Raw genomic sequence first — 26,248 nt, 5'->3', positions numbered from 1 at the left:
GGCTCTGCGGTGCCCGGCCCGGCCCCGCGGCCAAGCGAGACCCCGGGGCTCGGGCGACCCGGTGCCGAAGGGCTCTGAGCTGCGGCCGGAGCCGCCGGCCCGGGTGGGCAGGCCTGGAGGGGTCCCACGGGCCCGGGCTTGCGGCCTGCACGGCTCCTGCTGCTGCGCTGAGTCCTGCCCCGGGCTCCCGGCCTGGCCCAGCCCCACGGCAGGATGCGACGTCTGCTCTGCCGCCCGCAGCTTGGCCCAAAATGTAAACAGGCCGTGGGGGAGCATGGAGGCCTGTGGCCCTGCCGGCTCCCCTGGGATATGGGGAGCCCTGGGCGTGCGGGTTTCCTGCGCATCCTCTCCCTCTGCTTCTCTTGGTCACTGGCTCAGGTGAGCCCCGCTGAGCAGTGTGTGGTGGCGGAGCTGAGCTGCACTCCCGGTATCCCACTGAGCAGCATTTGTCAGGCTTTGCTTGGCGTATGGGATGGTTTCAGAGCTTCACACTCCTGCCTGGGGTCGGGGAGGAGGTGGGGAGGAGGCATCCCTGGACTGCCAGTGTGGACAGGGTGACTGGCAGCCTGCAGGAAGGTTGTGTGGGCCTTTGCCTTTTGTGTCATCCAAGCTGTGGATGGCGAGCTCTGGAGAGGTGTGCGCTCGGGCAGGAGGCAGCTGTGGGCACAACTGGCAGAGCAGAACAAGGAGGATAGGTCATTTCTCTGGTAACGCTGGCAGAGGGGCAAAAAATGGTTACAGATGTCTAAAAAACATGGAAAGAGAAGCGAGAGAAGGTTTTCACTTCCCCTGAACAGCTCGCAGATTGATGGCTGAGATGCTCTTTTGCATAACCTGATCAGGGCTTATGTCTCTGGTCCCTTCATTCATCAGAGACTTATGCTGGGGCCTGATCTTTGCCCTGTCTCAACCCAGAGAATTGCTGAACTGTGGCTGGCTCCTGTGGTTTTTGACCAGGAATCCCACCCCACTCTGGAGGTGAATTTCCCACTGGGACCTTTGCCAGAACTTGGAACATTTCTGCAAAATTTGGACAAATGAGTATTTCTGCAAAGAGACTGAAAACTCTCTAAGACTGCTCCCATCATTAATCCCCAATGATGGCAAAAGGGGCTGTGCTGGGTTGTGCCAGCTGGATCCTTAAAAGCAGGTGATGCAAAATCAGTGTCTTTGCTTCAAGTGGGGAAGAGCTGTGCAAGACCATCCTGTCTGCTGCTGCCAAGGGAGATGGGGCAATCTGGGAACAACTGTTTAGGATGTGGGTTGTCAGGAGTTCTTGTGCAAGCAATTCTCCCTGCATAACTCACTTTTGTGGCTTATTTTTCAGCTGAAACAATTGCCACACAAGCACCCTTCTGTAGCTGCCCAGTCTGTTTGCGTGACAGACCTTACCCTGTCTCTGTGCCTTGGATATCAGATTCACAGCTGATGGGAAATGGCCTACACTGTACAGCAAGGCCACCTCCTCCCACCCCAGCTTGTCTCGACTCTCTGTCTGCCTTCTCTCTAATGTACTTTCTGGAAACCTGCCTCCTTCCTTGGGGCTGGTCCCAGAGGAAGTCTAATGGGTTTAATTCAGCCACTATTGCAGCGAGGTGATTAATAATTGAAGAAATGAAGTCATTGCTGAATGGAGATGAAGGAAAGAAAGAACAGAGGAGGGCATTTGACAAAGGACAGCAAGGTCCTTGTGATCTGCCTGCCTCTCTCACCCCTATACCTGGCTAAAAGCATCCTGCTCCTGCATGACCTCTCCAGCATGCAGGCCTGGATCTAGAGGGGCTGGACCTCAACCCCGAGGCGAGGGACCATGAGGCTTGTGTTATCTGCTCCCTCTTAATGAAGAGCAGAGTCACATCCTCTTCTTCCACAGCCAGGGCTGAGTGCCCATTTGGGGACCTGGGCTGGCCAACTGGGACACTCCTCCTGCCTCGGCTGGAGCAGAGGAAGGCGTCTGGATGTGGGCCAGAATGGGCTGTTTCTACTGGCTGCTCCTGCCTTCTCCAAGACAGGGGCTGTAACAGGATGGAGCTGGGATCCAGCCCATGGGCAGCTGGTCAGACCAACCTGGGCTGGCCCAATCCACCCAGTGGCTCTGCTGGCTCTGGCCCTGGCTCAGCTGCTCTGCAGGGATTTGGGAGGCTCGCTTCTGGTGGGACCATGTGCTTTGTTTTTAGGCTGCTCTGTAGGGATTTGGGTGGCTGCTTTCTGGTGGGAGAGGGTGCCTTGCTTTTAGGCAGGTTGAATGATGCTCTGGAAGTGGGGAAGGCACAGGGCTGTTCCTGTGTGGGGGCTGTTCCTGTGCCTTGGTTTCCACAGGGAGATGATGGAGAAGGGCTGGTGTGCAGGGCAGAGGAAAATTGGGTTGAGCACCGCTCCTCTCACCCAGCAGGTCCTTTTCAGAAGCCATGGCTGGGTTTCATCTGCTTGGTTGCTCTGTGCTCCTCTTGCTCCTGTCCAAAAGGCTGGACTGCAACCTGGAGGCAAAGGGTGATGGGAGAGCCTGTTATGGGTTGTCTGGCCTGTGTGGGGACAGAAACTGGCTTTCCCAGCGCCACCCACCCCGGTGCAGCCGCTTTCCCATTTCTGGGACAGGAGACCTTGGGCTTGGGCTGTGGAGCATGGTCACCTTCCTTGCTTTCAGTAGCTACCTGGGTTGTCTGCACCCAAGTATCTTCTGCAGGATGGAGACCATGGGTCTGGTGTCTGCTGGGACATGGAGAGGATGGTGTGTCCCCTCTCTTCTTCCCATCGGGCAGCCTAGTGCTCAGCAGCATGTGACACCCATCAAGTGCTGGCTCAGGCTTGACAGGGGGGACTGGAGCCTTTGCAGGTCTCTGTAGGGCAGCCTTCCCTTGCTACTCACATGTTCCAGGGCTCCCACCCATAATTAAAAGGGGCTGCTCACTCTCCGCCAGGACATTGCTTCTCAGCTTGGTCTCAACCCAAAGGACCTGCAAGCAAAGGGGAAGAAGAAGTGGCAGGAGAGGGGCCAGAAGGGACTGCAGGGGCTGTGGGCCCTGACTGGGGCTGAGGGATGCTCTTTTCCTGGGGGCTGGGAGCTAGAGGCTCCCTTTCCAACCCCCTTCCCCAGCCAGACCTGGGAGACTCCCAGGGTGCTGCTGCAACACTCCTCACCCTCCCATGGCCTGGCCCAGGCTCAGGGAGAGCACAGATCCCCCTTGTTTCAGCAAGAAAATAGAGGCACAGAGAGTGCCACAGTCCTTCCTCTGTTATACAGCTGGCTGTGCCGGAGCAGGCGGGCACAGGGCTCTGTGCAAAGATCCTGCTCTCTTTTCCCGCCTGGAGGTGAGCTCCCAAACGGACCCTCTTCAGTCGCCCCTTTAGACACCCCAAGACACAATCTCCTGAGCCCGTCCGAGCAGATGAGCCACTCCTGGAGGGCACATCTTCTGGAAAGCCACGCAGTGGGGAGGGCAGTGGCCGTGACAAGCCTTCCACAAATGCAATCCTGCAACTACAAACACAACCCTGCCCTGCCGACAGGGCTATTTGCTCAGACCCTGGGACAAAAACATCTTATGAGCCAAAGTGCCCACCTGTTGCAGGGAGAGGACAGGGTCTTCGGTGCAGGGTGGTGGTCCAGACACAGCAGGAGGGTCCCTGGTAGAGCAAAGAGCACTTGGGGCAGCACAGTGCACCAGAAGGAGCCTGGTGGTGGTGGCCGTGTGTGTGTGTTCATCTTTTGATCCCATTTTTTGAGTGCTTTGGGCAAACCAGATGCTGCTGCTGAGTCCTTGTCTCCTCATGCTGTCAAAGAGCCCCTGGGCTGGTACATGGGGCAGTGAGTGGCAAAAGGAAGGGACAGTCCTCATGCAAGAGGGCGAGCTCCCACCCGGGAGAATGGCTGAGGCAGAGCAGCCGCTTGAAAGGGGACAGGGAGAAGGTCTTGGAGAGGACTGCTTAGCTGAGGAGCGTGAGGGTCAATGGGGCCCTCACCTCTGTCCTGGGCAAAGTTTGCTTGCCCAGCTTTTACAAGGAAGGATGTAACCCCAAAACATCACCAGGTGTGTCCTCTGCACTAAAGCAACTACCTCTGCTTGTCCAAGAATTCAAAAGCAAGGCTGGCATGGATCTACAGGAGAGGACCCGAACCCAACCTTGGGCTGCAGTTCTGAAGGGTGGCTACCTAGGTGAAAAACTTGCTCTGGAGCAGGGCCTGGAGGTGGGAAGTGTTTGCCATCTGCTGGAGAGCTTCCCCATTGCATGGGCAGCACGTCCAACTGGAGCATTGCACTGAGCCCAACACACAACACTGGGGATGACCACCTTGCACTGGCAGCTTGTGCCAGGAGCAGGTGGTGGGAAAGGCTGGTCTCTCCTAAGGTGGGACATGGCAAGTTTGCTTTGCTTCTTTGTTATGAGGTTATGAGGCAGCCTTTGGCTGCCAGAAGGTGATCACTGAGAAAAGGTTTTCTGTGTATGACTTGGGGTGTGCAGGGTTGTGTGTAGGACCCCTGTGCTTGCTGCATAACCCAACATTCACTAGTGCTCTTGTGGAGCATTGTCTTTGTTTTCTAGATTCCTGAAATCCTGCCGTCAGACTTGCAGACGTCACAGGTATCTCCAGCTGAAGACAACAGGAGGCAGACTTTGCAAGTACAAAGTACCACATAATGCCAAGTGCTCAGAAATGTCAGATCCTGCGTGTCTCAAAGCTAACGCCCAAATATTTTTCTCTTAGTTTCTCAGAACCTCAGCTGCCATAGCTAAAACAGTCAGGCAGTGCTATAGCTGCTGAGCACACCCTGCTCAGCTCCAGGCAGGTTGGTGCTCAGTGCTGAGAGCATCTTCAGTGAAACAAAGGTTTATATGCATGGCTGTAATTTGGCAAAGGCAGCCTGCATCTCTCGTTGGAAGTACTACCAAATTTCTGTATGGGCCACATCCTGACACGGCAGCCGACCACCTCCCACTCTTCAGGCTCTTGGTCCAAAAGTGAGGCTTTTCTAGGTGCCCCAAATTTGTCTTGGAAAATTGTGCAAACTGCAGCAATGTATTTCTGCCTTGCTGTGTGCTTAGAAACTGTTGGTGTCTTTCTGCTAACATTTACCAAAAATATTATTCATCTGGAGGCATATCCTGATATATAAATTTCAGTCCTGGGATTTCAGTGCAATTCACAAGCTACTCTATAGACCTTACAGCACAGTCCCAGATGATGTAGACTAAGGGTCCATCTAGTCTAGTGTTAATATCTCCAGATGTGGCCACAGCAGACCCCTTGAAGAGAAAGGCAAATACTTGTGCTGCCTCCCTTGAGTGCACTCCCAGCCTCCACAAATCTTCTTGAGCTTACTGCTTTGAAATCAAAGCCCTGACTCAGACACATGGAAATTTCCTTGTGATCGCCACGTCCCTTGGCAAGTAGCTCCTCGTTTGAAGAACTGCATCCTTCTGTTCATTTTGAACCTGTCTCTTGCCAGCTTCTTTTGATGGTTTATGGTTCTTTCTCTGGGAGAGACAATGAATAATCGCTATTTGTCCCTTTTTCTAGGCCACTCGTCATTTTGCAGACTTCAATTCTCATGCTGGAAAGTCTCGATCCCTCTTGAAAAATACCTCTTCACATCTGAGATCTTGCTTGTCTTTCTTGAAGCCGTACCACCCTGTGATTGCTGACTTCCCCCAGTCATTCTCGTTCTGTTTCCAGCTGATTTGCTCCCAGTTAAAACCAGTTTCCCACATTAGCGATCTGGCAGCTCCCAGGAGCACTGTGATAATGTGATCCCCCAGATATGACTCCAACCTACGAGTTAGTGTGGTGGAGTAGGCTGCCTTCAGGGCTAAGAAAAGACTTCCTACTGCATGCCAAATCTGTTCTGGTGATGGATCCAAAGATACCATGTGTGGTTTCTATCAAAGGCTGAAACACACCATAAGGCAGAGGTTTTACAGACTCCAAAAATAAATACTATTTAGGATGTATGATATGGAGGAGGTTTTAGAAATCAAAATATTTAGAGATTTGCATTATTTGTCTTGGCAGGAAGGAGCAGTCAAGACTGAAATATGAAATCTTCCTTCAAGGAAGGAACAGAGTTGAGGAAAACAGTGAATAGGGGGAATAACAGAGGTGTCAAAACCTCCAAGAATTCCTTTTGCAATGAATGGAAGCAGGAAACACAGCCCGGTATGTCTGAAAGGAGAGAGAATTCATTGAAAATGTCTAGGCACATTTATATTCCTGATAGACAATATTGATTTTTCAAAATGAATCTTGACATTTCCATCAAATCCATATTTGAATATTGCAAGAACATCCAGAACATTCAGCTAAAAGCAGCTCCAAGCTGGGCTGTGTTGGTGTGAGCTGCATCAGCGAGGATGTCTCCAGCTCACTCCCCAGTCTGTTCTCCTCCTCTCAGTTTTATTCTAGTCCCTGTGTGGAGATGTGTAACAGGAAAGTTAAGATTGGTCTGAACAGGGAATGTGTGCAAATGTTGGGTCTGAACGCACTTGTAGAAATGGCAGGAGGCAGGGATGAAAGTGGTAGGCGTTGGTGGCACCTAGGTTAGCAGGTCATCAATGCATCATGATCATCTCATCTCATCTCAGTCTGATCTCAGTCTCATCTCTCCATGTGGTTTCCCAGTCTGCCACTCGGTCAGATCTGTCTCCAAGCCTGTTTCTAGCACCCTCAGCCTCAATCTGCCGTCTGTTGCCTCAGGCAGGGGTGTCAGTCTTGGCCTGTTATCTTGGATATGTCAAGCTGTCATGTCTCTTGTCTCAGGCAGCACATCCGTCAGTGATGCATGGCCAGCCCCATGGGGACAGAGATGTGCAAGGGGGCCTGCACGGTCCAGGCAGCTGCTGCCCATACACCCTCTCCCTGCCCAGGAGCCCAGCTTCACCTCCCCCTTCCCCAGCAACCCTGAGCAGCAACTGGGTAAAAAGGGTGCCAAGAGCTCCCAGAGGTGGGGGAGGCATGGAAGCAGGGTGAGGGGAGTCACTTTGGCTAGGCTGGAGGTGCAGCATGGCTGAATTGGGCATGGGGATGGAGGGGAGCTGCTAATTCTCTGCCTCAGATGTCCTAGGAGCACAGATGGACACGTTGCAGGAAGAGCTGGAACAGGGAGGCAGAGGGAGTGCAGAGGTGTTGTGGATTTGGGATCGTGGCTTGGCACACACCTTCCTTCCAGGTTGGCCGTGCTGCTGCCAGTGCTAACATCTCATGCAGGGTGCCTGCAGCCTGCCTGGCCCTTTCCTGGCAGCTCCCCAGGACAGCTGCTTTCCTAAGGCTCCCTGCTAGATTAAGTTAGATACTTCAGGCAAGATGAGCAACTCCTGACAGCTCAAGGGATGGACAAGCAGCAGGCTGACATCTTACCAGCCCTACTCTGTGCAGTGTGGGGGTGAGTGGATTCAGCCCAGGACATTGGTGGTGGGACCTCATGCCCCTGGAGGTGCAAGGTTTCATTTTAGCATCTGAGTGGGCTCTGGAGCACAGGACAAGAGGGGTTATAGAGTAGGCAGGATCCCAGATGAATTCTGAGATCCTCAGCTGTTCAGAGCTGGGTGCCATGAGTCCTTCTCTGCCACAGGAGAGTAAAGCCTCAGCCTTGATTTGTGCTGTCTTGATTCGCTCTCACTCTGGGAGTTTAACCCCTCAGCATGATCTGGGATGGCAGCAATCCCGTCAATGGGGAAAGAGAGATGGAGAGAAGTAAATGGATATGCCAGTGCCCTCACTGCTGGAAGGGCAAAGCTGAGGACTAAGCTACACTGGCTGCAGAGGAACCATGGGTTGTGGGCTGAATGGGGGCTGCATTCTTGCTGTGTGATGGGAGATGCCTGTCCCTGCTAAGGAAGTGTCTTTCCAAAAGCCCCACTGGCAGCATGTGCCCTGGGGTCCCAGGGCTCTGCAGGCAGACCCTCCCCGGCTGCCTGCCCTCCATGCTTGTAGAGGCTCCCTGCCTCCATAGCAGCAAGGCACCCATGTGTGGTCTCACCCTGGCTCAGTTTTGCTCATACTTAGTAACAGTTTTTTACTAAAACAAAAGGCTCTGTGTAAAACAAATCCTGCAATGCCACCTAGCCCATACTTTCTAACAAGTCTGGCTCACTTTTTCAAAGAGTTCAGTCTACTGAGATGTGGTGATGGTCTGCGTCATGCCCTGGAGCACTTGGGAGCCCCAGGCCTGGTATCAGCTCTCCTTCAGCAGGTAGAGGAAATCTCCTCATTTCCCTTCTAGTTCCTCCTTTGGGTTCCTACAAGGCCACCACTTTGGGCAGTAGTGTCTTTTTTTTGTAATCATCCTCCTCTGTAGAGGAGCTAGATCCCTTTCTTCACTGGACCATCATGAAAGGCAGCCTGCTCGTGTGGCTTTCCCACTGCAGCTGTGGTTGTCCAGCACCTGGATGCATTCATTAGCACCACAAAGACCTCAGTCTTCCTTTGCTCTCCTGAGGTTTCATCCACAAGCCTTTGCCTGGAAGTTAGCAGAGCCATTCTGTAGGGATGTAGCATTTCCAACAGGAGTTTCTCTGCCAGCACAGTGACACCATTTCTGTCCCAAACAATATGAACTAAACCAGCAAATCTCCTCTGTATGTGTCTGTGGCTGCTGGGACAATGACAACAATGTCAGGAGGGTGTCGATTCTACACGGCTGGAACCAAATAATCATCTAAACCAACTCTGCTGTGCCAACACAGTCATGAGCTTCTAAAGCTCTTTGTAAACGTTAATGGCTGATTCTCATGTCCATGGATAAAGTAGTGCTATTTTAGCTGTCACTGGTGTTTGTGAAATGGCAATGTAGTGACAGAACCAGTTTCCTAATGACTTGCTGCAAGTGATGGTCAAGGACAGAAGAGGAGCCCAGACCTGGGATGGCACCATGCTCTACCCTCTGTTCTGCACGCTTACATACTGATGGCCTTCTGGGTCCCACAGAGAAAGCCCCCATCTCCTTGGGGCAGTGCTACCAGTGGGGCAGGGCATGGCTGTTGTGTGCCTCGCCAACTCACTGGGCGGGCAGCCAGGGAGGGCTGCCTAACTCATGGACTCTCCCTGCTCCAGTCGCTATGGGAGAAGTGAATTGTCCTCAGTTTGTGATACAGATATTCTAGGAAACATGAGTGCGTGGCAGCCATGGTCATTCTCCATCCATTGCCATCAAGTGACTTCTAGGCAAGAGGTCCATCTACTAATCTTCTGAATCATTACGTCTAGGTTCTCTACAACGTCCTTTGCTCAGGGGAAAGGAAAAAAGAGGTCATCCTGTTCTCTATCATTTCACGGTATCATATCATTATATAACATGCCACGTCAGGGCACTGCTTTCCTCGGGGCTCCAGGCACTTCCCTCTGTGGGACGGTGTGGCACCCCTGACACAGCACTTCTTCCATTGTGTCATGTCTTTCAGCAATGTTTCCGGCATGTTTCCGTCCTCACTTGCTGTCTCCCTCTATAAAGTGGGCTGAACCCAGGGATCCCACATCAGGCACAACAAGGGGCACTCTGCAGCAGTCTAGCCTGACTCCTAGAATTTATCTCCACCCAACAGGAGCATGAAGACTTCCACAGCTGCCCTTGCTGTACTTCTCATGGCTGTTCTCTGCTACCAGGTCTCCTCTTCTCCAAGTAAGTCCAATTTCTCTTCTCTGAGGAGCTCTCTCCTCTTTCTTTCTGCTGTATAAGGTCTAGTGATGCTTGGCAGCTCTCCCTTCCAAGCATCTGCTGTGGGAAAGGAGAGGCATGTCTTGCTACTCCTTGGCTTCCTGAGGGAAGGATGGTTGTGGTGGGAGCCCATGGTGGGAGCAGCACCTCCTCAGTGGGGACCTTCTGATCTTCTGACCCTGCTTCTCCCCACTGGTCCTTTTCCTGGTCTGGTTTAATCAGAAAACTTTACTTCTCTTCCAGGGTCTGTCAACATGTCTGGTCCCTGCTGCATCCAATACAGCACCAAAGCGTTTCCCTCGAGCCGTGTGGTGATGTATGAGCACACAGCCAGCCACTGCTTCCAGCCAGCTGTGATGTGAGTAGATCTGCCCAAATCCTGGGGGGCCCTGCTCCACTGAATAGTGGCAGTGCCAGGAAACCCACATCACACCCCATCCTGGCAAGGGAAAACACCAAGTTGGGTTCTCCTGTGTTAGGAGAACAGCCTGGAAGCATCTCAGAGGCCAATCCCATATTCCAGGCAGCCAGTTTGTGGACCTCACTGCTAGATCTGAGCCAAAGAGCTTCTGCTGGTCACCCCCCTTATCCCAAGATAGCAGGACTCAGGCAGGATGGTGTCCCAGCTGGAGTGGGCAAAGTGGCTTACATAGCAGAGAACAAGACATCTGTAATGACATTAAGCCAAGCCCCCATCCTGTATTTCCCTGGGGCTGTTCTGCAGCTATAGAGGTGTGTGGTTTGGTGGGGTCACCAGTGGCAAGGAGCAGGTGGTCCTCTCCTCTCCTCTCCTCTCCTCTCCTCTCCTCTCCTCTCCACTGGATTTTCTTCTGCAGATTTACCACAATTGCAGGCAAGAAAGTCTGTGGCAAACCTGATGATAAGTGGGTCCAGGACATAGTGAATCACCAAAACGACAAGGCAGGTAGTGGATGAGCAACGCCTTGCTCCCTCCAAGCATCACCTCTGTGAGGACCTTCTCTTATGGACACCTCCGAGACACGTCCCTTTTTTTCTTATTGCCTGTGAATTTGGCAGACTATTTAATACAGTGTTTAGCTCTTTTATTTAAGTTTATGCAGAGGTATTTTTAATTTATTTGGCATTTTCATTGAAACTTTTCATTCTAATTTGTACTGATTGTGTTGAAGTTATTTTGTGTAATAAAAAGGGGCAAAACTTGCAGCTTCTCCCACTGGCTCTTGGTTTGCTTCACGGAGGCTGTGGTGGGCAGTGATGGCTGGGAGGGGGTCCAGGCTGGCACTAGATGGGTCTGCAGGGTGGCGGGGCGGCTCCCAGCTGCCCCCCAGCACAGTGAAGTGGTGCTCATCCTGCCCACTCCCGGCAGGGCTCCTACCCCTTGCCTACCAGGCTGTGCTTGAGCCCTGCCCCGGTCGATGCCCAAGCTTGTGGCTCTCTGCAGTGGATGGGTGTCAAGGGGGATGTTTTGGCACGGGCTGCGGTGTGGTAAGGCGTGGGTATCGCCAAACTCACCTAGCACCTTCAGGCAGCTTGTGAGCACGCAGTGGGCAGGCAACACCAGGGCTCACACTGCAGCCGTGGGCTGCTCGGTTCAGCAAACACCAGAGGCGACCCTGTCACCTCTGCCATCCCAGTGCCCGGGGCTATCTATGGGCAGGGATTATTTCTGGTGCTTCCTAATTTGTCCCACTCTCCTGGCAGGGTTTTTATTTCTCTTTGACCCGCCGGAGCTGGAGGAAGCCCCAGCCTTTAAGGCTGGCTGCAGCTGTCCCGGCCCGTGCAACGCTCCTCCCCCAGCCAGTGCCGAGGCTCCCACCGCCGGTGCCGCACCACAGCTAGGCCGGCTTCTCCTCCGGCCTCCCGTGGCACTGCCGGCGCTGCCTCGCCGTGAGGCTACTGCAGCCGCGCCTGCCGGCGAGCCTGCGTTTGCTGGTTGACTCTGGGGGGAAGGAAGCGCGCAGCGAGGCTGCCCGGCCGCAGAGGCTGCCATGGCCCTGGCGGGTGCCCTGGAGCGGCTGCAAGAGGAGGCCATCTGCCCCATCTGCCTGGAGTACATGAGCGAGCCCGTCAGCGTTGACTGCGGGCACAACTTCTGCCGGAGCTGCATCGCCAAGCACTGCCAGGAGAAGGGTCTCTGGGCCGACGGGCCCTTCTCCTGCCCGCAGTGCCGGGCCTCCTGCCACCGCAGCGGCTTCCGACCCAACAGGCAGCTGGCCAACATCGTGGAGAGCATCCGGCAGCTGGGGCTGCGGGGTGGCCCAGGGACGGAGACAGGGACGGGGATGGGGACCCCTCTCTGCGCCCAGCATGATGAGCGCCTCAAGCTCTTCTGCGAGGAGGATGAGGAAGCCATCTGCGTGGTGTGCCGGGAGTCCCTGCACCACCGCTCGCACACCGTCTACCCCATCGAGGAGGCTGCACAGGTGTACAAGGTAGGGGAGGTTGGGGTTCCGGGGGTCCCCGTCCTGCCCCGATGCACCCTGGGCACACTGGCGCCGAGGGGATCGGCCACCAGGACCCCACCGCCCCTCTCCCAACAGCCCCAGCGGCACCGCTGGCAAAGCAGAGGAGGGGGTGGCAGAGACGGCAGCACCCACCCAGCTGCTCTCGTTGCAGGAACGAGGCTGGACCCACTGGCTCCCAAATTTTCCGGCACCCGGGCTCACCCCTGTCCATCCGGGTGCACGGAGGCAGCCTGGCTCCCTGCCCCTCTGTGACCCCCCAGAGAAGTGGGGGTGGTGGGTCCTGCCCTGGGGACGTTTTGCCTTGGTGGAGGGGTGCACCCAAACCACATGTCCCAGCGACGCTCCTGGCAGCGTGCTGCCAGCCGCCCCGCGCCCCAGCATTGTGGGGAGCGGTCACTTTGTTCTCCAAAACCTAAATAGTAAGAAAAATATGGAGGAAACCCAAGGAGTGCGGAAAGGGTTAATGCTGCGAGTGAAGTGAAGAGCACAGCTGCTGGGTTCGGGTGCCAGGGCTGGTACTGCCTGGTGCGGGGTCACTGTCCCCTGGCTGCCTGCTGGCACCAGCAGTCCCAGGGCAGAGAGGGCCCGGCCGAACTGCAGCGCTCGGTGGGTGCTGCTGGGGTGAGCTGAGCCCATTTCTTCTATTTTCAGGTCAAACTCCAGAAATCCCTGGAGCACCTTTTGAAGGAAGTGGAGGACGTGAGGAAGCGTGAGTCAGCGGAAAGGATGAAAACCCAGGAGTGCAAGGCAGGTGCCTGGCTTAATTCTTAAAGAATGGGCTTCAGAGAGATCGGCAATTATGATCTTATCTGTGGCTGTGAATTTGGCATACTCCTCAGGATGGAACATGTCCCAGCGTCCTGCTGTTGTATGGAGGACTGGTGCTGGAAGACAGGCTCAGTGACTGTGTGTGGCTCTACTAAAAATTAAAAAGGTTTGCAAAGAAATGCTTTGCAAAGAGCAGCACGGCAGCTCCACTGAAACCACAGGGGCTTGTCTGCCAGTAAAACAAATAGACACTGGGTATTTTTTATTTGCCTTCTGTTTTACAATGTGTGCTTGAGTTACAAGCCAGGCGTGAGCCATAGGGTGAGCTCTACGTCACAACAATAGGAACTAGAAGTGTTTTCATTAAAAAAAGGAAAAGCTGAATTACTGCACCTCTGCCCGACTCCAGGCAGTCCTGGGGAGATATGACACCAGCAAAACAGCTGCATTTCATGTCCCTCCAGGGTGGAAGCTGGAAAGTAAAAGTAACTGCAGAAAAGGAAACGAAACTGCTGGACGGAGTTGTCCAGCCCTGAGCTAGAGTTGATGATTAATCAGCTTTAGCAGGGAAAACAGGTTTCTCTGGACTCCTCTAGTTTTTTGCACAGCACCTCTGCCTGCCTGCCACAGCCCAGCCAAGTGGGTGGTGGGTTTTTGGGGTGCCCCTGTGTGCCCACCACCCCCCTCAAGGCTGGGGATGGAGGCTGTGAAAAAGCCATGTCACTCTTGCACCACCAACCTGACTCAGGGCTCCAGGGCCGCAGCTCAGCTGCCTCTGGCTTCCTCCCGGCCCAGCGTTGTCATCCTTTTTTAGTAAAAAGAAAAAAATGTCCCTTGTGAGCGGTAGGGGGGAGGTGGCTGTGACCATCCTGGCCTATCAAGCCTTTGTGACTCAGATCCAAGAAATCATGTGCTTGGACATAAAAATAAAGGCAGTTCAGTTTCCTTTCATTTATCTTCTGCATTTTGAGGTTTCACGGTCCTAGCTAACTGCAGTGTGTTTTCCTGGCGCTTCAGGTTTCAAGCAAAATGCCAATTTTTAGGGCTCAGGCGAAAACCCCTAAAGCACTGGCAGACCCTGCCAGTTGCTGGCTGTAGTGAGAGCTCTCAGACAATCGGGGAGTCCTCCCTGTCTCCCTCTTTCCATCCTCCCCAGCCCCGGGGCTTCTTCCACCTCTTTCCCATTGCTCTGGGTTTTTCCAGACGTAGAGCATTTCCTCTGGGCTGCCCGAGCAGTGGGTTAGCCTGAATCTAGCTGGAGGGATGAGTTGTATCATATCTAATAAAAACCTGCCCCGACACTTGATGGCATGTCCTTGCAGCCTAGCAGCCCCACCAGTCCCCTGTGCTGCACGGAGACTTCGTTAGACATCTGAGGTCCAGCTGAGCAGAAATGCCCCAGGCAAAGTCCTACTGCTGGTAAACTGAGGATGTCCAACAGGAACTCAGGCGAGGTGAAAGCACAGCAGTTAGCCTCTGGCTGTTTTTTTAAATACATGCACTTACCAAAAAAATGAGGTGGTTTCCCAGGGCCTGATGCTGGGCATGGGTGCCAGAGAATCCGTCTCTGTCACAGCTGCCTGGCTAACAGCGCCTTGCTTCACCCAGTGTATCTTCTTATTGCAAGGAGACAGTAAAGAAAAAGCGGGAGAGGATTGTGAGCGAGTTCGGGAAGCTGCATCGGCTGCTGGCTGACGAGGAGAAGCTGCTACTCCAGAAGCTGGAGGAAGAGGAGAAGCGGATTCTGCTGATGATCAATGAAAACCTGGCCAGGCTGGTGGAGCAGAAGTCCTTGCTGGAGGACCTGATCCTGGAGATAAAGGAGAAGACCCAGCAGCCAGCTGACAGGCTGCTCAAGGTCAGGCTATGCCACCAGCCCCACTAACTCAGCCTCGATGCCTTTGCCATCTGGGTGGGTGGCCAGGGCCAGGCTGGCTGGTGGGCATGAGGCTCTGGAGCCTCACACCCAGAATGGTTTTTCTCTTCTCCTTCTAGGACATGAAAAGCATCCTGAGCAGGTAGGTACCTGTGCTCGTTCCCTCTACCATCCTGGCTGCCTCCAGGCTCTGAGATGTTCATGTCTGCTCCATGCCAGCCACCCCCTGTTCTCCCTGCCCAGCATCTGGTTTGATCCTCCCTGGGGCTGATGAAGAAAGGACTGAGACCAGCAGGGGCGGGAGAAGAGACTCCATCCTCTTCTTCCAGAGCCCCAGAGCCAAGGGCTTGCCTGGCCTTGTGGTGTGTGAGATGTGTCCTCTCCTAAGGGACATGCTGCCCAGGTGGCCTTGCTCCTTCTTTCCCAGGGACTGGTACTGCTGGTCCCCACATCCTTTAGCTCTGGTCCCATCAGGCTTGCTGATAAGCCAGCAGTTATCCCTAGTGCTCTTCACAGCCAAAGAGCTCAAGGGAGGAGATGCCTCCATGCAGCCAACAGAAAGGCATTAAACCCGACCCCAGCAGGAGACTGGCTGTGCTGTGGGCTCTGGATACAGCCCATGGGCATCACTCTCCTTTCAGGTGCGAGGGGATGAAGTTCCAGTCCCCCAAGGCTGTGTCTGTGACCCTGAAGGAAAACTACAGCATCCCCGAGCACTGCCTGGGCATGAGGGAAATGCTGAAGAAGTTCAAAGGTAAGGGAGCTGCTTTTGTGCCAGCTCCTGGCTGCAGTCCACCCCCCATACCCTGGGACACGGGGAGGTTTTTTCAACAAGCTTTGTCCAGCTGGTCCCAGTTTGTATACTGATGAGCTCAGGCTGGTTCCATGGTGGGGACACCTTCCTCATTCTGGATGGGTTGTGAGGTGACCCTGAAGGCTAGGAGGTCGCTCTGGAGTTTCAGGCTCTGTGTTGCCCACAAACTCTTGTTTTCAGTGTTGGCTGTTTCTGAAGCTGTGCCGGGGGCTGCAGAGCCACCCTTATTCTGTTCCTGCTCTGCAGCCAGATGCCAAATATTTTGATATGGTTTATAGTTAGCATGATTTTATGTATTGCAGTTCCCCACTGCCAGGCAGTGCTGGGAGCTGTGCAAAACCACAGGCACAAGCAAATAAATGTAAGAGGTAGGAAGAGCTGGAAGAGCCCAGCATCTGGGTTGCAGACACCCACTCGTGCCTGCACCTGCAGACCCCTGAAGCCCCATCTGTCCTTCCACCCTTCTCTCGCTCCAGTGGATGTGACTCTGGACCCTGAGACAGCACACCCTGACCTTACCCTATCCGAGGACCGCAAGAGTGTGCGGCGCGGGAGCAAGAAGCTGCTTCTGTCCCTCTTTGACAACCCCAAGAGGTTCAGCACCACTCCAGCAGTGCTGGGGAGTCAGGTCTTCTTCTCAGGCCGCTGCTACTGGGAGGTGCAAGTGGGAGACAAGCCCGAGTGGGGCCTGGGGCTGTGCCAGGAGTCTGCCAGCCGGAAAGGCAATGTCCTCTTCTCCCCAGACAATGGCTACTGGTTGCTGCGGCTGCAAAATGGGGGCAACTACGAGGCCCTCACCTTGCCTGTCTCCCCACTGACCCTGACCGTAAGACCCCGGCGCATTGGGATCTTCCTGGACTACGAGGCAGGAGAAATCTCCTTTTACAATGTGAGCGACCGCTCCCACATTTACACCTTCACTGACAAGTTTTCAGGGAACCTCAGGCCTCTCTTTTTCCTGGGTGCCTTTTTGGGGGGCAGAAATGCAGAGCCCTTGGTGATCTCCTGGGTCAGGGACACGCAGGGGACCGGGTGCATCATCCTGTGACAGCAGCTGCTCTGGCTTCCCACTGGCGGGCAGAGACCTTGGGAGCCCGACTGGCTCCTCCTGTGAGCAGGAGGGTGATGGTGGGGCAGCACCAGGGAAATATCTGTGTGCCCTGGTGAGCATCATGGAAGGGTCCCCGCATGCTCCTGGCTGCTGGAGGTCACCTGCCAAGTGTGACACCCACCCCGTGCCATGCCTGTGCTGGAAAGGGCACTTTGCAGTGGGGATGTGCCACAACCCTCTGTGCTGCTGACGGGGACAGGGGATCCCACTGACCACCACTGCCCTGCTGCTCATCTCACAGGCTGCTGGAGAAGGATACGTGCCCAGCCTGCTGCATAGTGCTGATTTTGGTGTGAATTGTACTGGAACAAGGCAATAAAGGGTTGATTTGGGGAGCCTTGTGTGGTTAGCACTGTGGTTTTATGGTGCATCCATCCCTGCTCGTTAGCCCCAGCTAATCTGCAACATCTCAGAGGGCAAAGGGTGCTGCTGGACCTGGTCATCTGCAGCCCAGAGAGGGTCCTCGAGAGATCCTGCTGTGGCATCAGTGGGACACCACAGCAAGCTGGGCACCTGTCAGGCAGGGATTCGGTAGTGGCAGCTGCCTGTGTAGTTGGCCACACTTCAGCCTCGTGGTGCTGGGACCTGCGGTGAAAGCGAGGGGACTTCTGTATGGGTGTGGGTGGTCCTGGGCTGCTCTCTCATCCGCTGGCAGGGAGATGACCTCTAGGTCTGGTAGCTCCAGCCCTTCCACCTCCCCTCACAAGCCCCATGGGTGGGAAATCTCCAAGCATGGGAAGAAGTGAGTTGCCCACCACAGGTGGGGGCACTTCAAGGGCTGCAAAACCCAGGGAAAGAAAAATAACCCAGCCTCTGCTGATGTCTCCAAAGGTCACCTTTGGTCTCTCCATCCCCTGGGACATCCCTTTTCCTCCAGGCTCTATTGCTGCCCGAGGTTCTTGCCTCAAGCAGTCTGCCAACCTGTCTCTGGAGGAAAAGCTCTCAGGTCCTTAAGTTCAAGTGTGGCATCATCTAGTCCTACTCATTTAAACCAAAGTGCCTGTGGACCAGGGCCAGGAGACAGGAGATGCTGCCCTGGGGGCAGGCAGGGTGGAGGCAATGCCAGCAGCTGTGGACTGCCAGCTGGAGCAGCTGCAGAGCATGCTCTTTAGACAAAAATAATGAAGCTGCTCAATTTAAAAACCAATTCAATTAAAATAAAATGAGATTTGATAAAGCATGGTCTGAAATGCTCAGCACCCTTTCTCTCGGTGTGTCCTGGATGGTGCTTTAGGGGTCTCCTAGTGAAAAATGATGCTGGACCTGAGGTAGTTCCTCTCAGCTGAGTTTTGTTGCATTTTGGGGAGTCCCACCCTCCTCCCTTCAGCTTCAGGCTCTTTCTTTTCGAAGCTGCATGGCAGAGAGAAGAGATGAGCTAGAAGAGCCCAGTCCCAGCTTTGTCATATCCCAGGAAGAAGAAGGGCAATGGGTCTTGGTGGGCTCTGCAGCTCATTGACCTCCATGGAGATCTTACAGAGGGTGTTTATGGAGCCTGAGAAGTTAGGAAAGGACAGGAACTTTGAGGTCTTGACAGAGGACTGGAAGAAGAGGCAATTCGGCGGGGGGGGGAGTGGTGAGGACAGCCAGGGAAACCTGTTGTGCAGGGTGACAGTTGGGAAGGGATCAGGCTAAATGTCACTGAACCAGGGGCAGGACAAGGTGGTGGGATGGAAACTGTCCAGAAAGCAAAAGTAATCTGACCATGGCAAGTTGACAGATGAGTGGCACTCGCTGTGGTGTTGGAAGCACGAAGAGCATTTCTAGAATAGGCGGGAGGAAGTGCAACAGTTCAGAGATCTTGCAAATAGGGTGAAGAAATGAATGAGCAGAAAGGATGTGAACTCATCCCGACGCAGCACCCAACTAGAAATTGTGAATTTGTCTCTCCCAGAAAGGAGAGGAAAGGTTGAAGGCATGAGATAGCTCTGAATATGCTATAAAATTTTCCATCTGGTGGACTCTCCACATCACTTGCAACTAAGAAACTGCTTGGGGCAGATACCAGTCTGCCCTGAGATGCCCAGACTGGTTGGCAATGGGCAGCTAGAGAAAAGCCAGGAGCACTGGGACCTGGCTTTTAGAGCTCCCTGCTAACTTAAAGCTAAAGCTGTTCCTAAAGCTATTTGCAAGCAGGTTTTCTGTTTAAGTCATGACAAGTTGAGCTTGCCCCTGTTCTCAGTGGAAACACATTTATTGCCTGGCTCTGGCCTTCACACCGATCCTACCCAGCAAGGACCAGGTCCTGCTTGGACCACCTGCCTCAGCCGTGAGGGATGGCTGCGCGGCACAGCATGGTCTGACCCGAGCATGTGGGTCTTCCCGCAAGTGCTCCTGCTCCCCAGCTCCAAGCAAGCTGGTGACCCTCACATGGCATCATAAGGTTATTTATTACCAAAGGGGCTGACCAGTATGTGCCAGACTAATCACAGTCACACCAGTTCCATTTGATTTCCATATGCTGAAGGAAGATGGGCATATATGTGTTTTGCAGGGACATTTTGGGTTGAGACAGTCTCTTGCTGTGGTCCCAGGGTCCCAGGACTGATCTGCTCAAGGTGTCTGGTTTTACTGAGGGCAGTAATCTCTTGGGATACTACGTGTGGCGGAATGGCCATGGTTTGGGGTTGGGTGATCAGGGAGCTGTTTTTCTGAGCAATCTAGATTAATGTCATATTTTTAGGCTTTAGCTCCTGGGGCAGTTTGGTCACCCAGAGGCATTGACAGTGTCCCCTATTAAGATTCTCCCCAGCAAAATTTACAGACCTGCAGTTCTTTCTCTTCTAGTGTAGCGGAAAATGCTTTGTTGTCATCTTACGGGCATGTGAGTAGTTGTCTGTGCCTTTCTAAGAAATAAGCAGAAATGTTCTTCCTGGTCTTCATTGCCACATCTGCCTTATGTTGGCCATTACGGAAAAGGTGATAACCAGGCACTATTTCTAGCATAATACTTCTATGTCTTCCTCAGCCCTGGAAGAATGGGATATAGTGCTACTTTAGGAAAACATTGCTTTCGTATGCAGCATGCAAAACCATCCACTTTTACATGCCTTTTTTGGATGCTGGCCCCCCAGAAGAGACATGGTCCCCCATCTTGGTGTCTCTGGGAAGAGCTGTTTCGGGTGGAGGGCTGAGCGTCTCCTCGCTGCAGCAAGCCAGGGCACAGGTCCCTGGGATGGTGAGGAACGCACAGAGCTGGCGCTTCTGAGTGTACAGGTGTTTTGCCTTCAGGGTGTCTAATTCCTCTGAAAATTGGAGATGTAAAAGCCATCAGACCATGAACCTTGATTACCATCAAAATGTATCTCCATCAGCACAGCCCAGCTCCCTCTTCTGTGCAATGCCAGACTCTGACCTCCAACTCCCCTGGCTGTTGTTATACCTCAAAAAGCCTACAGACACACCAGGGTGATATAAACAACAAATACATAATGTGCATGTATGTTATAATAATGATGTTATCATAGTAATGATTTTAGTTCTGTTCACAGCTAGGCTTTCCCGGGGTTTTTGTTAAAAATATTTACTTTTATATACATTGCACAAAATATTCAGTAAACACCATGCTCTGGTTTCAGGATGAGTCTCTCTTATAGTAGTTTACAAATTCTGAAGCCCTTGACACCATTGCTCTTGTCTTGGTCTGAATCCAGAGGAAACCCCCTGCAAGCCACCCTCTTCTTGGGTCCCAGCCTCTCCTTTCTCTTCATCTGCTGCCTTGGGCTTAGTGCCCTCTGCTTCTTGGGTTCACCTGCCCTGTCTCCAGTGGGTGCTCCCTGAGCACCCTGCGAGGCTGTTTCTAGGAGGGATGACCATCACGATTAGCACCTCAGTCCCATGCATGAGCACCGGGGCATCCTGGGGCTCCTCCAAGGGCTGCATGGTGTGAGGGTTTTCTTGTACCACTCAGCTCTAGCAGTGAGGTCAGCCTCAAATAGCTGCATCAATGTATATGGAAAGTATATCCCCTGCTGTGGGCACTGTAATCCCTGGGTGCAGATTTGAGCTAATGGCAACATGGGTACTGTAGCCCCTGCCTGTCCCTGCTCCAGGCCACCTTTCTGCACTCCTCCTGCTCCTCCTCCTTTGCAAAATGTGGCGGCTCTGAAGATCACCAGAGATGCTTGCTCCATGTGCACAACGCTGCTTGCGGGCCTTGGAGGCAGCTGCTGGCTTGCTGAAAGCTGCTGGCTGCCTTTGCCTTGCTCGTGCAGGCTTCGTTCACACCTCTGTGCCTGGGGGTGTGGATTAATAAGGATGCTGTATTCCTCGCATGCACTTGGAGGGCTCCTCTGAGCTGTCACACGTAGGTGGGTGTAAGATCAAGAAAAACACGAGCAATTCAGGACTCCCTGCAGGCTCTCAGAATAGCGGTGAGGAGTTAGCTGAGGTACCCAGCGTAGGTGTCTGCTGTGGGTGGCTTGAATGTGACCCGGCTTGTTAAGGATGTTGGCACTTGGGGTTGTTTACAACAGGCTCAAACAGTTCACGGGCTGGATGGTGCTCCTCAGATGATACTGCACTGTGTGTCCTTTGGCAAGAAACCCCAAGGCTGCGGGACTGCTCCCAGTGCCACAGGGACAGGTGGGGCTTGTATCCAAGAGGGACTGTGGAGGCTCAAGCCATTTTGGGATGATCCTGTTGCAGGTCTCCCTGTCCTGACCCCTGCTCCTGCTGTTCCCTGGAGCAAGGGCAGCTCTGGGCACCCAGCTTTGTGCAAATCTCATTCCTCAGGGTGAAGCTACCGGGCTCTGGCACCCAGTTATGGGGCTGGCTAGTACCCAACGGCCAAGGTGTCCTCACCTCCAGCATGGCCACAATGAGCCCTGCTCCTGGAGCTGGCCCTGGGGCATGCAGTGCCTCTGGAGTCAGGGCTGTGACCAAAGCTACCTCCCCCACATGCAGGAGCAGCTTTTTGTCACCAAGGCACAGCTGCCTTCATGGTGATGTCCACCTGAACCTCCCAGCCATGGGCTCCCTCCCAGCAGCATCTTGGGGAAGGGGTCCTGCTCGCTGGCACATCTCTCTGTTTCACCCTCCTCCTTCTCCCTGGATGCTATTTTAGGCTAGGTGCAGTCAGCGCTGTAGTGGGATGACTGATGGGGTACACACTGCCCCGTGGGCTGAGGAGCTGGGGGCTGCAGTTCCTGAAGTGACAAGGCTCCTGACATAATTGATATGCTCCTTCCTCCACCAAAAACACCCACATCCCCCTGGTCCGTTCCAGCCCCACCTGAGGCTCCTCTCACTGCACGGCTCCCACATAGCCTCGGCCCTGTGTCTGCTCATCTTCACACTCCCCAGGAGCCCCCTTTCTGCTCTGCTCCCCTGTGTCTCACTGATGTTCATGTTTGTCCTCTCAAATTCAGTATGAAAACACTGTGGGGTGAGCTGAGTGCAGACAGGTCTCTGACCTGAACCTTTTTCGTTGGGCTGCCCTATAGGCACCCAAGGTCCAGGCAGGAGGAACCCAAACCCTCATTCATCCAACAGCGCATGTCCAGAGCTGATTAGAGCAACCCAAATGCCGTCAGTGGTGTGGGCTCCATCTCCTTTGGCACTGGTGAGAGGCCAGCCGCAGGGCTGCAGTGGAGATGTCTCCTTGCAGGGGCAGATCCTGCCCTGAGGCTGGGCTCTGGCAGAGTGATTGCAGGGGAACACTGCATCTCTGGATGCTGTGCCTCTGGGCAGGCATCTCCAGAGATGGGCAGGTTTTGGAGGCATAGAGAAAAAGCACCTTTTCTCATAGAGGGACACATCTGCTAAGCCTCATGTCCCAGCTAAGGAGAGTTTAATGAAATAGTTCTAATACTCTTGTAGTGAAACATATTTTTTCCATCCTCAGCTCTGGGAATAGCTGATCCATTTTAGCTGCAGCTCTCAGAAAACTTTCCCTGAAACAGCCAACATGTTAAATTTCAGCCCCTGAAGGTAATGTTTTAATTGACTATAATGGGACCAGCAATGGAATTTAACTAGCTGCCAGTAGTTGTAATGAGCAGTGATTAAATACCTTATCAAAAGAGTGAGCCAAGCTACCTGAATGTAATCTATGCCCTTCTCACACCTCCTCCTTCATGGCTTTTCTCTTCTTATTTTGCAAACCAGAATGTTCAGATAGCAAAAGCTCGTGGGTGTTTCGACAGTGTAGAAAAGGGGATAAAGAACATGTTGCCACTATTATAATTTCAGCTATTGTCACTGCAAAGAATCGTAATAGAGGCAAAACCAGAAAGTTCTTACAAAAATATTTATTTCTCAAAATTGGAATTAAATATTACAAAAAATACAATTAATTAAATACAGAAAATATAACCTGAGCATGAGTCTTCATTTAAAAAATATATTAAATAATATTCTTATTTGTCTGGAGTGGAGTTATTGCACCTTATCCCACCCCTATAAAAATTAAATATGTAAATATCAAAATACTAAAGTTAGATTCTGGAACATTTTCATTGCTCAACTAGCTTTAAATGACATTGAAACATTTCTGACAGAGCCCGCAGCTGGCTGTGACTTGCCCATCCTGGCAGCCGGGTGACACAGGGTGGCAGGGTCTGTCCCGGCACCTCAGTTCAGCTCCAGATCGCTCATGTACTCCTGGACCCAGTCCTGCTCAGGGTTGGCGCAGACTTGGCGGCCCTTCTTCGTGATAAACCTGTGGGGTGCAGACAGGTAAGTTTTCAGTGGGAGAGTGCTGCATGGAGAGGAGCCCTGTCCCAAACCCAGCCTCTCCCAAGGATCAGCAGAATTTGGGCATGCAGCATGCCATGCCCATCACATCAAGCAGCCACCAGTTAGTTTGCAAAATGGTGGACCAGAACCGGTGCGAGCCCCCTGTGCGCTGAGCTCACAGAGCATCACCTTGCACCTCTTGTCCCCCTATCCCTCCCATCCCCTGGGGCCAGCCTCCATCCCCTGTCTTTTGAAAAGGGGTCTTTCCCTCTCTGGATCCTCAGCCCAAAGGGAGAGCCCACCACCACCCAGGAGGAAAGGACTTACACGACGGCTGGCTGGGGGCACTGGCTGTTGGTCTCATAGTACTCCACCACGAAGCTGCGTGGCAGCTGCCGGGAGGTGTAGCTGAAGCAGCAGGAGGTCGGTGGGTCGGAGCCAACTGTGAAGGGCAAAGACAGTCGTCAGCAGTGGCAAGGGATGGGGACCAGGGGCAGGGAGCTGGGACCGCAAACCCCCGGGTCTGGGGAGTGGGGAGGATGTGGAGGAGGAAGAGGAAAGATGAGGTCTTTTTTCTTCTTCCTTCAAAGAGAAATCTTTTGGGTTCAACTTGAGTTGGCACTGATACAGCCCATCCCGTGCTTTGAGCTGTGCCTTTCCCATGGCAGGAGAGCCCCAAAGGCCATGGAGCACCTGCCAGAGGGGGGTCTGACATGGGAGGGGACCCAGAGGTGTAAGGGCTGGCAGAAGGGACCCTGTCCCATCAGCAACATCTTTCCTGTTCCTATTTAGAGAGGAGGGGGAGAGCTTGGCTTACTCGGTGCAGCGGAGGTCTGGTAGCAGAGAGCAGCGATGAGAATGGTGAGGGCAGCCACAAAGACCTTCATGTCAGCTGAGAAGTGGTGGCCGGAGCTGAAGCAGGCAAGTGGAGCTTGAAAGCCTCTTTTCTGTCTGATGCTGAGACAGTCAGCAGCTGCCCAATTTATGGGGTGATTTGGTCCGTGCAGCAGCTTGCGTAGGCATGGTGGAATTTCCCACAGAGAAGAGGCTGCTCATGGTGCAGTGTCATGGTGGAACGGAGCAACAGCCCCAGCCCCGGAAGGACGAAGCTCCCCCCTCAATTCAGAGCCTCCCCAGTGACACAGGATATGAAACAGTAACCATTGCTATTTCTGCTTCTTTCATGCATGTCCCTTAGTAAGAAGTTCCCCTGTGGAGGTTCCTGCATTTGTCAGCAGGCCCTTAATTACCCAACTTGCCCAAGCAGCTTGGAGGCAAAAGTGCATCCTTCCAAGAGCTGTGCAAATGGACTAAAAAGCATGGATAGGATGAGGCTGGTTAGGGGAAAAGGGGCTGAGGTCTCCTCTACCCTGGACTGTTACCCTCCTACATCTGCACAGCCCGTGCCGCCCCAGTAGCACGAGATGTGAGCTGTTACCAGTGGGCTCCATGTCCTGTATGTGCTTCACATAGTCTGAGGGAACTCAGGGCATGTCCTGCAGTGGTGACAGCACTGCAGGCACCAACGCAGGTATTGGTGGGCATGAAATAAGAGTCCCAGAAGCTGAAGCACTTGAGTTTCCTCCTCAGTGTAAGGGAAAGAAGAGTTGAGATGGGGCGTTATCTCCTGGAGGTGCCTGCCATGCTCCAGATCCTATAAGGAGACCCTAACTGACCAGTTTAGGTTCGACACTTAAATTTCAGCAGCTACTGATAGGTGAGGCCTATCATTGCTTGGCATGGAGATGCAGAGAGCCAAAAGAACTATGGAGACGTTGACTGTGACCCTGAAGATGAGGCAGGAGGGGCTCCAGGAGCAGGGTGAGAAAGAACACACTGCTTCTGAAGGCCAGGGGCAGGTTAACTGGAGGACAAGGGCAGAAACTGGGATTTGCCAGAAGGCAAGAAAAGAGTATCCAGTCTCAGCAGAAAAGATAAAATTGTAATGACTACAGACAAGGAGGAATGACCACGTTGCATGGGAGAGAGTAAGAGCTCACAGCTCTCCAAGAGCTGGGTGAGGGCTGTGACCAAGGATGGCTCACTGGGAAGAAGTCACCATCCTACATATGGCCTACCAAACACCTCTCTGTCCCTGAGGAGGAGAGGAAAGGCCTGGCCAGGAGGTGATGGATGCTCTGGCAAGAGTTGAGGGCTGTCCATCTCTAACACTGAGTGGTGGTGCTTTGGCAGATGCTGCCTGAAAGTCGGTGGAGGGACTATAACGTAAAGTGGAGCAACCCAACCACACCGCCAGCACTTTTGCACCCCTACCGCAGTGCTGGGCAATGACTCACTGTGTTTCTATTAGAGGCTTCCAGCTACCTACCCAAGCGCCTTCTGCAAATAACTTGGTGTTTTCCAAATATCACTCCAACGCTGCATGGCGTGCACAGCCCTCCACCAGCTGCAGCATGTTAGCTCCATGCAGGTTAACTGCTCTGCTCCATGCAGGCAGAGAGGAGTCTGGAGCACAATGCGGTCCTGGACTTGCACAGAAGTCCCAGAGGTGGTCCACTCTCAAGGAGGCTCCTGCTGGGAGCAGTGGTAGTGTGCCTGCCTCTTGCCCTGGCTGGGGAGGGCAGATCTACCCCACAGAGAAAATGTGGCTCTTGCCAAGCTGAGCATCACGTCCTTCCTGGCCACACCTTGGCCAGTCTGGTCCCCTCTCCATCCTTCCTTTTTGCCATTTGCAGGCACCTGCGAGGCACCTCGCAGGCTCACTTACCAGTTCAGACCTCACTCCCTCCTCTGCTTGTCAGCTTGCTTGTCCCCAAATATCCTGGGTGGATGAGGAGAAAGCCTGCCTCCACAGGCAGGGCTCCCAGCCAGGCAGGAGGTGGGAACCCGGCGTTCAGCCGGATGACTGCTGGACCAGAAATCGGCTCTGAGCTAGTGTAAGCTTACTTG

At 53.6% G+C, this 26,248-nt stretch overlaps 3 protein-coding genes across 4 annotated transcripts; 2 read left to right on the top strand and 1 right to left on the bottom strand.

Moving 5' to 3' along the window:
- Window positions 1–9,492: 9,492 nt before the first annotated feature.
- Window positions 9,493–11,566, top strand: LOC104843180 (C-C motif chemokine 3-like 1). The gene is made up of 4 exons (XM_010585968.1): window positions 9,493–9,611; window positions 9,891–10,005; window positions 10,484–10,572; window positions 11,331–11,566. Exons 1-4 carry the CDS (start codon window positions 9,539–9,541, stop codon window positions 11,564–11,566), a joined length of 513 nt encoding a protein of 170 aa, XP_010584270.1. The 5' UTR covers window positions 9,493–9,538.
- Window positions 11,567–11,591: 25 nt separating this feature from the next.
- Window positions 11,592–16,600, top strand: LOC104843162 (E3 ubiquitin-protein ligase TRIM39-like). Its single transcript, XM_010585939.1, has 6 exons — window positions 11,592–12,061; window positions 12,746–12,841; window positions 14,490–14,720; window positions 14,858–14,880; window positions 15,380–15,492; window positions 16,029–16,600. Exons 1-6 carry the CDS (start codon window positions 11,618–11,620, stop codon window positions 16,598–16,600), a joined length of 1,479 nt encoding a protein of 492 aa, XP_010584241.1. The 5' UTR covers window positions 11,592–11,617.
- Window positions 16,601–23,233: 6,633 nt separating this feature from the next.
- On the bottom strand, window positions 23,234–24,225 carry LOC104843161 (C-C motif chemokine 4 homolog). 2 transcript variants are annotated; one of them, XM_010585937.1, is made up of 3 exons: window positions 24,156–24,225; window positions 23,666–23,780; window positions 23,234–23,321 (listed from the first exon to the last, which is right to left on the bottom strand). In XM_010585937.1, the coding sequence occupies exons 1-3, from the start codon at window positions 24,223–24,225 to the stop codon at window positions 23,234–23,236; spliced, it is 273 nt and encodes a 90-aa protein (XP_010584239.1). The 2 variants fall into 2 exon arrangements, with proteins under 2 accessions (XP_010584239.1, XP_010584240.1); XM_010585938.1 differs by having other exon boundaries at window positions 23,234–23,308; window positions 23,668–23,780.
- Between the last annotated feature and the right edge of the window lie 2,023 nt (window positions 24,226–26,248).

This window comes from Haliaeetus leucocephalus, unplaced genomic scaffold (genome assembly GCF_000737465.1).
Source record: "Haliaeetus leucocephalus isolate CR32 unplaced genomic scaffold, Haliaeetus_leucocephalus-4.0 Scaffold136, whole genome shotgun sequence".
NCBI classification, from domain to species: domain Eukaryota; kingdom Metazoa; phylum Chordata; class Aves; order Accipitriformes; family Accipitridae; genus Haliaeetus; species Haliaeetus leucocephalus.
Note: the sequence above shows the minus strand (reverse complement) of the source record. Positions and strands in the feature narration are given on the sequence as shown.